Source organism: Salmo salar, chromosome 09 (assembly GCF_965601325.2).
Source record: "Salmo salar chromosome 09, fSalSal1, whole genome shotgun sequence".
NCBI classification, from domain to species: Eukaryota; Metazoa; Chordata; class Actinopteri; order Salmoniformes; family Salmonidae; genus Salmo; species Salmo salar.
The window spans coordinates 150,502,460-150,512,574 of NC_138299.1; the positions used below are offsets into that span (position 1 = coordinate 150,502,460).

The 10,115-nt window shown below is 46.5% G+C and overlaps 1 protein-coding gene across 1 annotated transcript; it reads left to right on the forward strand.

The window, feature by feature from the left end:
- The first annotated feature begins 294 nt into the window (after positions 1 to 294).
- Positions 295 to 9,909, forward strand: alkbh8 (alkB homolog 8, tRNA methyltransferase). The gene is made up of 11 exons (NM_001140331.1): positions 295 to 409; positions 644 to 875; positions 983 to 1,114; positions 1,998 to 2,093; positions 2,207 to 2,311; positions 2,592 to 2,662; positions 4,480 to 4,586; positions 6,994 to 7,154; positions 7,255 to 7,520; positions 8,770 to 8,919; positions 9,109 to 9,909. Exons 2-11 carry the CDS (start codon positions 740 to 742, stop codon positions 9,724 to 9,726), a joined length of 1,842 nt encoding a protein of 613 aa, NP_001133803.1. The 5' UTR covers positions 295 to 409; positions 644 to 739; the 3' UTR covers positions 9,727 to 9,909.
- The last annotated feature ends 206 nt before the right edge of the window (positions 9,910 to 10,115 follow it).

Genomic DNA, 10,115 nt, shown 5'->3' on the forward strand with positions numbered 1-10,115 from the left:
AGAGTGAGGCTGGTGTTAGCAGGACTAGCACCAGATCGCTATAGCATATGATGTGATTACCTGATCCGCAAAATACCTATCCAGGGGTTGTAAGATCTGGCATGCATTCGCAAAGTCTGATTAGGGGAACACGACTGTATGAGACGCATTCCTCTGCCTCGGTTTTGCTGAGGCATTCCAGATATTACAACAACGCCTGGATAGGTATTTTACGTAATTCCGGAAACATTTCTCAGGTCTGTGTAACAGTGGGGACGTATTTAGTAGTTACACCATGGAGCCCTGCTCTGAAAACGTGAAAGCTGTCAGGAGAAGTAAAGAGGAGAAGAAACTTATCCGAAAGCAAATCAAAGCCAGTCATATTTTACTGAAACATGAGGGTATAAGCACAGTATCACAGCCCACCAAGGTAATAACTGCAGTCTTTGTTTTGCGGGAGAGTAAGCTAGTTTACGTGTTAGCTACTGTAGCTAGCACCTGTAGCTAGCTTCTAGACAGCAAGAACACATCTGTACGTTTTATAAAGTAGACTGAACACGAATACAATAGCTATATACTGTGCAATGTGACTAGGTAGCAATCTGAGAAAAGAACACCGACACGGTCTAGGACTGTAATGCTAGCTACATTGATGTTTCTCTAGAGCCTGGTGGTGGCTAACGGTGGCCTAGGTAACGGTGTGAGCCGTGAGCAGCTCCAGGACGTGCTGGGAGAGGTCGGCGAGGTGGAAACCCTGGTTATGCCCCCACACAAACCCTACGCCCTAGTGACCTACAGGTCAGAGGTCAGCGCCCAGAGAGGACACGCCCTCAACGGACGACAGCTGCAGTGTGGGGACCAGATTGTCACTCTGTACCTGAGCTATGTCAACACAGGTAAATAGATGTGTGTGGGGGTCACCGTATTGAGATTTTTTTTTTAAATAATGGGGTGTGTGTTATGCTCCCTGTAGTAACTTGTGTTTGTGTCTGTCTCCTTGCAGTGGACAGTGAGTTGTGGGGGTGTGTGGACTTCCCCCCAGGGTTGGTGCTGGTTGAGGAGTTTGTGTCTCCAGAGGAAGAGGCTCTCCTGCTGGATGCTATAGACTGGACGTCCCACGATGAGAATGTCACTGGTGAGCAGTCGGATTTAAACCACTCCTTCACAGACACATCGCATGGGCTCTGTTCAGATGTTTTAAAGATGTTATTCCTTCTGATCAATCAGTCAACCAATCAACTAGTGACGGAATGTGTGTAGACAACACACGCACATTTATATAGAACGATCCTAAACGTCCCTTATCTGTCACTAATGTTGAAAAATATTATATTTAAACTTACTCTGCCATTTGTCTGTGATGTTGGTCCCACAGCTGGTTGAAATTTGAGACAAAATATCAACAGGAAAGTATTCAACCAACTTCAAAACAACGGTCTATGTGTGTGGCAGTTAAAAAAGATGTTTCCTCATGACTGAAGACACAAGTACACGGATGCGAACCATGCATACTAACCAAAGTCATCCGGGTGTTTACATGGTTTTGTGCCTGTGCCAGGGAATAGAAATGTAAACTTCAGTACTGGTGCTCTAAAAAGTCAGGCAAACAATACTTTCCTGTAGATATTTTGACCAACACCACGGACAATCAGCAGAGTAAGTTCAAATGTCATTTTATTCAACATTCCGGGTTGTATAGGACCTGAGAGGACCATTTCCAGAATCAAACACTGTCACACAGCAGGTAGCCTAGCAGTTTAGAGTGTTGGGCCTGTAACCAAAAGGTTGCTGGTTTGAGTCGACTAGGTGAAAAATCTGTCGACGTGCCCTTGAGCAAGGCACTTAACCCTAATTGATCATATAAGTCTCTTTGGATAAGCTCATTGCTAAACGACAACAAAAAAAACCAGATGGTATGTTACATATTCACCATGTAGGTCCCCAAACAACCAATCAACCAACTGTCAGTGCCTGTGCAGGTTTCAGTCACTGGCTAATAATTGTTGTTTGTCTTCCAGTGCAGAAAGTCCTGAAGCACAGGAGAGTGAAGCATTTTGGTTACGAGTTTCGCTATGACAACAACAACGTGGACAAAGACAAACCGTTACCTGGAGGTGTGTGTGTCTTGTCAGTCCCTATGACCATCATAATATTGTATGGTGTTTGTGTATGGAATATACTCAGTGGTTCCCTTGCTATAAATTGATGTTTGTGGTCTTGTTCCCAGGTCTTCCCCAGGTGTGTGTCCCTGTGCTGGAGAGGTGTGTGAGGGACAGACACACAGAAGTCATGCCAGACCAGCTGACTGTGAACCAGTACCAGTCTGGACAAGGTGAGTGTAATCTCATCCAGCAGCTGTAGTACCCTCCTTGACCACACAGGGGCAGCGTGCTCTGCAGTCAGAAGGCAGAGGACAATGAAGGTAGAATCAATGCTGCTGTAGAATCAGACTGTAAAGTGTGTGGAACTGGAAATGAACACAATCCTTATGTCAGTTATTCAGAGGTAATTTATAGACCTTTCTACTGGTTGATGTTTGGATAAGTCATGTTAATAGTGCTGGTGTTTAAAGGCATACCATTGAGCTTATGGTTTATTTGTGTTGCTGTTAGGTATTCCTCCTCATGTGGACACTCACTCTGCCTTTGAAGACCTCATCCTCTCCCTAAGCCTGGGTGCTAAGGTACATCTTCAATCTGTTTTAATTTCCTCACAGAACATTAAGTCTGTACTATGTTCCCCATCCTCTCTCTTCCCCCACCCTTTTCTCTCTCTGTCTCTCTCTCAATGCGCTGAAAAAGCTTTTCAGAGTTTTTGTGAGCGTGTTACTGTAGCAGTCTAATTAAAGGATTGAGGATGGGGAAGTGTGAGTTTGCACATGTGTGTGTAAAGGTTTTGCAGTCTAATGGAGGGTTAGTTATGTTTAAGGCCTTTCTTTGCTGGAGAGGCCCTCACAATGCTGCTTAGTATCCCGCAAGACACACACACACACACACACACACACACACACACACACACACACACACACACACACACACACACACACACACACACACACAAACTACAGTGGAGAGTTCCGTCTCATAGACTGAGTTGATGATGCGTGTCTTTGAAGACTGCTTCTTTTTGGTAATGGTGAATTAATGAAAGAAATGCAAAGACAGATGTAGGAAAGAGAAAGAGGTTCCATATGTCTGTGTGAAGTTGTTCCCTGTCACAGCTACAAGGCAGACACTGTCAGTAAATGATTGACAGGAGGGGCAGCTTTTCCTGCGACAGGCTGACAGGGAGGCTGCTTTAGATACCACAGGGTTAGAGGATGCGACGCTTCATCTTTTTGGGCCGGCAGGTAGCCTAGTGGTTAGAGTGTTGGGCCAGTAACCGAAAGGTTGCTAGATCGAATCCCCGAGCTGACAAGAACCTGTCGTTCTGCCCCTGAACAAGGCAGTTAACCCACTGTTCCTAGGCCGTCATTGTAAATAAGACTGTGTTCTTAACTGACCTGCCTAGTTAAATAAAGGTTAAATAAATGTTAAAAAATTGTTCCTCTGTGCCTGCAGTGGTGCCATTAGCAACAGCCTCTCTTACGACACAAGATCAATCACAGATAGACAGAGTACCATGCTGGTGTCTGACAGAATGATAAGGAACTTCTCCATGTGAAAGGAAGTTTTATACCCAGACTGATAGGAGAGAAGTGAACTGCCCTGAAGTTATAAGGAAGTTGACAGCCTTGACTGATAGTTCATCTTGTATAATATTAAACATGTCCTTGTCTCTGAAGCTGTGAAGTAGGCAGTGTTGAGTGAGCGTTTGATACTGTAATATGTATTTGTGATGAGGTGTCTTGAGGGATGTCTAAGTTTTGTAAGTTGTAATGTACTAGTTGGCAGTTTTGAGTGGTTGGCAATGTCTTTGTTCAGTAGAAATGAATATGGATAAGAGATAAAAGTAACAAGTAATTAAAGAGGAGCAGTAAAAAAGAACAATATATACAGGGGGTGCCGGTACAGAGGTAGTATGTACATGTAGGTATGTGTTAATATTTCTGACGTTGTAGTGCAGTAGGTTATCTGGACTGACAGGTTAGGCTTACTTGAGGATATCTTTGTTTCCTCTGCAGTAATCATTTTACAGGAAGTTGTGAGGCAAATGTAATGAATCAGTAAACATCGCGTGTGTCTGTGTGTGTGAATAATTGCTGGGGGTTGTAGCATAGAGAAGCTGTCTGGTTCTGGATTGATTTGGTCACAGCTGAGCGGTTCTGTTGATGGGGTGATACTCCCCAGAGGATCTGAGAGGAGGAAGAGAGCCCAGATCGTGTGTGTGTATGAGCATGTAGATATCAGTAAGGCCTGTGATTTCATGGTGTAGAAAGTTGTGATCTGTTCCTGCTTTGTAACACACCGGTTCAGCAGTGTCTGAGATTCCATTATATCCTGTCACTCTCCTCTCTCTCTCTCGCTGTCTCCCTCTCGCTCCATTTCTCTCTCATTGCAGACGGTGATGGATTTTCGTCATCCTGAAGGCCGCTCGGTTGCCGTAGTGTTGCCAGAGCGCAGTCTCCTGGTGATGAAGGGCGAGAGCAGATACCTATGGACCCATGGGTAAGAGAGAGATGGGGAGGGAGAGAGCAGATACCTATGGACCCACTGGTAAGAGAGAGATGGAGAGAGAGCGAGAGCAGATACCTATGGACCCATGGGTAAGAGAGAGATGGGGAGAGAGAGAGCAGATACCTATGGACCCACGGGTAAGAGAGAGATGGGGAGAGAGAGAGCAGATACCTATGGACCCATGGGTAAGAGAGAGATGGGGAGAGAGAGAGCAGATACCTATGGACCCACGGGTAAGAGAGAGATGGGGAGAGAGAGAGCAGATACCTATGGACCCATGGGTAAGAGAGAGATGGGGAGAGAGAGAGCAGATACCTATGGACCCACGGGTAAGAGAGAGATGGGGAGAGAGAGAGCAGATACCTATGGACCCATGGGTAAGAGAGAGATGGGGAGAGAGAGAGCAGATACCTATGGACCCATGGGTAAGAGAGAGATGGGGAGGGAGAGAGCAGATACCTATGGACCCACAGGTAAGAGAGAGATGGGGAGAGAGAGAGCAGATACCTATGGACCCATGGGTAAGAGAGAGATGGGGAGAGAGAGAGCAGATACCTATGGACCCACGGGTAAGAGAGAGATGGGGAGAGAGAGAGCAGATACCTATGGACCCATGGGTAAGAGAGAGATGGGGAGAGAGAGAGCAGATACCTATGGACCCATGGGTAAGAGAGAGATGGGGAGAGAGAGAGCAGATACCTATGGACCCATGGGTAAGAGAGAGATGGGGAGGGAGAGAGCAGATACCTATGGACCCACGGGTAAGAGAGAGATGGAGAGAGAGCGAGAGAGCAGATACCTATGGACCCACGGGTAAGAGAGAGATGGGGAGGGAGAGAGCAGATACCTATGGACCCATGGGTAAGAGAGAGATGGAGAGGGAGAGAGCAGATACCTATGGACCCATGGGTAAGAGAGAGATGGGGAGAGAGAGAGCAGATACCTATGGACCCATGGGTAAGAGAGAGATGGGGAGGGAGAGAGCAGATACCTATGGACCCATGGGTAAGAGAGAGATGGGGAGGGAGAGAGCAGATACCTATGGACCCATGGGTAAGAGAGAGATGGGGAGAGAGAGAGCAGATACCTATGGACCCATGGGTAAGAGAGAGATGGGGAGGGAGAGAGCAGATACCTATGGACCCATGGGTAAGAGAGAGATGGGGAGAGAGAGAGCAGATACCTATGGACCCACGGGTAAGAGAGAGATGGGGAGGGAGAGAGCAGATACCTATGGACCCACGGGTAAGAGAGAGATGGGGAGGGAGAGAACAGATACCTATGGACCCATGGGTAAGAGAGAGATGGGGAGAGAGAGAGCAGATACCTATGGACCCATGGGTAAGAGAGAGATGGGGAGAGAGAGAGCAGATACCTATGGACCCATGGGTAAGAGAGAGATGGGGAGGGAGAGAGCAGATACCTATGGACCCATGGGTAAGAGAGAGATGGGGAGGGAGAGAACAGATACCTATGGACCCATGGGTAAGAGAGAGATGGGGAGAGAGAGAGCAGATACCTATGGACCCATGGGTAAGAGAGAGATGGGGAGAGAGAGAGCAGATACCTATGGACCCACGGGTAAGAGAGAGATGGGGAGGGAGAGAGCAGATACCTATGGACCCACGGGTAAGAGAGAGATGGGGAGGGAGAGAACAGATACCTATGGACCCATGGGTAAGAGAGAGATGGGGAGAGAGAGAGCAGATACCTATGGACCCATGGGTAAGAGAGAGATGGGGAGGGAGAGAACAGATACCTATGGACCCATGGGTAAGAGAGAGATGGGGAGAGAGAGAGCAGATACCTATGGACCCACTGGTAAGAGAGAGATGGAGAGAGAGCGAGAGCAGATACCTATGGACCCATGGGTAAGAGAGAGATGGGGAGAGAGCGAGAGCAGATACCTATGGACCCATGGGTAAGAGAGAGATGGAGAGAGAGAGAGCAGATACCTATGGACCCATGGGTAAGAGAGAGATGGAGAGAGAGAGAGAGCAGATACCTATGGACCCATGGGTAAGAGAGAGATGGGGAGGGAGAGAGCAGATACCTATGGACCCATGGGTAAGAGAGAGATGGGGAGAGAGAGAGCAGATACTTATGGACCCATGGGTAAGAGAGAGATGGGGAGGGAGAGAGCAGATACCTATGGACCCATGGGTAAGAGAGAGATGGGGAGGGAGAGTGGGGGTAAAGGAAGAGGGTGAGACTAGTGGGTGTAGGGACAGTTCAACCAAATTACAAAATAACATTGGTTTCCTTACACTGTTAACAGTCTAGGGACAGGTATGACAGCAATCCATGCTTTAGGTTCAAAACATCCAAAAGTATCAACAATATATTATGAAGCTTAACAGTCATTTCTATTTAAATGAGTGTTTTCTGTGGTTTCCAGGATAACCCCCAGGAAGTTTGATGTGGTGCCAGCCTGTGACCCAAAATCCCCTGCTGCAGTGACCTCTGACCTCAGTAACCATAGTAACCTCACCCTAAGTAGGAGGGGCACCAGGACCTCTCTCACCTTCCGTAAGGTGCGCCGCACACCATGTGACTGTGGTGAGCTCTTTTGTTTGTTAAAAGCAGATGGGATTGATGTGTCTCTGTGTGTACCTTTACCTGTGCTGACCCATTTGTCCCGGGTCTCTCTTCTGTGCAGGTTACCCCTCGGCCTGTGACAGCCAGCAGCCTACTGCCCCTCCCTCGCCCCCCTCCCTCCCTCGCAGCCAGACTGACGCATGCCGTCTGGAGGCGGAGTTTGTGCACCGCGTGTACGAGGAGATCGCTTGTCACTTCAGCAGCACTCGACACTCCCCCTGGCCACGCGTGTGTCACTTCCTGTCTTCCCTAGAACCAGGAAGCATTCTTGCTGATGTGGGCTGTGGGAACGGAAAGTACCTGGGCGTCAACCCTGAAGTGATTGCGGTAAGGGGAGTCTGAGGGTGATTTATAAATACTAGCATCTTTTAACAATATCTATGGAAGAGAGTGTCCTGTTTATTGACCCTACTGTTCTGTTCTCGCTCTTCCATTAGCCTGTTTTTTACACGTCTCAGCTTTGTGAAGCCTGATGAAGAAAGTAGACAGTTATAAATGCTGCGCTATTTTTGTAAACATTTATTATTTGGATAAAAACATGACTTTTTCCTCTATCTTGGTACTCAGACAATGCTTTAGATATACCATATAAGCGTTCAAAGACTCCAAAACAGTCTCTACACGATGTTCCCAGCATAGCGAAGCCTTGTGAATGCTACTCTACTTTTGTGAAAATGGATTAGGATACCTGCAGAGACTCTACTCCCCCCTCAGCCATTCTAATAGTGATAACTTCACTACTTTGAATTGAATGCAAATGTTGACCTTTGTGTGTCTGTCTGTGTGTATGAGCAAGAGTGAGTGTGTATTTCGTGGTGTGTGTGCGCGCACGATAAAACAGAATATTTGAAATTCTCCTCCAGCCTTCCCCCAGTCCCTTCCTTATAGGCTAGAGCAAATGACTCATGAAGCTTAATTACATTTCTCCCCTGAACAAGAGTTTTATTCAAAAGATTATTACTGCTATCAATTTCCCTCACTCTCTCCTCTCCTACTCTGCTGTGAGTTGTTGTGGATGGCTAGTCTGGCTATAATTTGTCCACTGCTGGTTTTCATTATGCGGTATAAGTTGGGTGACTTTGATGAGGATGTGAAAGTCTTAATGATTCTCTCGATAAGGCAGGCCAGTAATGGGGTTGGCTGGGGTCATATAGGAGGTTTATAATCCGTAGTTGTGTTCATTCCTCTCACTATTTAATCAGAAAACTGTGGAAAAGGAGTAATTACTAATCAGGAAGTTTAGATTAAAATGCAAGTGTTGCGTGTGTTATTTTTTTATTTTATTTAACCGTTATTTAACTAGGCAAGTCAGTTAAGAACAAATTCTTATTTACAATGACGGCCTACGAACAGTGGATTAACTGCCTTGTTCAGGGGCAGAACGACAGATTTTTACCTTGTCAGCTCGGGGATTCGATCTAGCAACCTTTCGGTTAATGGCCCAATGCTCTAACCACTAGGCTACCTTCTGCGACATATGGGCTAATACAGTTGTGTGTGCTTGTATCTCTTATTTGTAGGTGGGCTGGGTGGATTAATAAAGTTGTGTGTGTTTGTATCTCCTTCCTGTGTGTAGGTGGGCTGTGACCGTAGCAGTGCTCTGGTCCAGATCTGCTCTGAAAGAGGCTTCCAGGCCTTTGTGTCAGATGCCCTCAATGTACCTCTACGCAGTGACACCTGTGATGCCTGCATCTCTATTGCAGTCATACACCACCTCTCCACACAGGTCACACACACACCGACAGATGCTTTCCTTTTAGTGATTTAATTCAACTTGATTTAATGATTTCTGTATTTCACATTGAGATTCTTTCATTATCAAGCTGTCAGTGGTCATGAACTAAAACATATCTTATTTCATGTTTAATCAAGTGTAGTTTGAGTTATTTATGTGTGTGTGTGTGTGTGTGTGTAGAAGCGGAGGCAGGCTGTGGTTGAGGAACTTGTTCGACTACTGAGGCCTGGAGGACGGGCTCTGATCTATGTGTGGGCTGTGGAACAGGAATATAACAAGCAGAAGTCCAAATATCTCAAAGAGACCAGACAACAGGGTCCTACAGGCGACTCCACGGACCACAGCAACCAGGAGTCAAAGAGTCTTACTGGCAATGCCACAGACGCCCACAACCCGGCACAGGATCTTTCAGGCAATGCCACAGACGGCACCAAGGTCCACCGTGAGACAGAGAGTCCAGCAAAACTGAGCGTTCACACCAACCGCACTGCCTTCAACTCCCAGGACCTTCTGGTGCCCTGGCACTTCAAGGGTGGAGGGAGAGGAGGGTGTAACCAGGGGAGCGGAGGGGATGAACAGGGGGAACAAGGCTCCAAAAATACTTTAGACCTCCACACTGAAGCCCAGGCCCCTGTCCCCAATACTGCTCCCAGCCAAGTGTTTCACCGCTACTACCATGTGTTCCAGAAGGGGGAGCTAGAGGAGCTGTGTGTCAGGGTTAGAGGGGTGACCATTCAGAGAAGCTACCACGACCAGGGGAACTGGTGTGTCATACTGGAGAAAACTGGAGACAGATAAACAAACACTTTCAAGATTTTAGTAAATGTGCTCCTGAACTGATAAACATTGAATTCGGAAATAAATTAGCTTTTCGCCTCATCAGATAAAGATGAGACAATTATACGAACCAATTAACCGTTTTATTATCTCTGATTTATTGTAAATAATAAAGATTGAAAAACAAAATGTCCTTCAAATTAATGAGGAAAGTGCCTGCTTGATTTTCTTCACTCCAACTTCATGTAATTAGTTTTAAGCCCCAGGGTGTTGAATGGTAACCTTGAAAGATTTGTGTCGTAACATCTGAATAGTTCACTTTAAAATCTAAGTTTTCATACCTCCGTTAGATTCAAGACCACTTTGGTGGCCTGGAAACTTTAGTTTTGGGGTAAACTATTCCTTTAAGT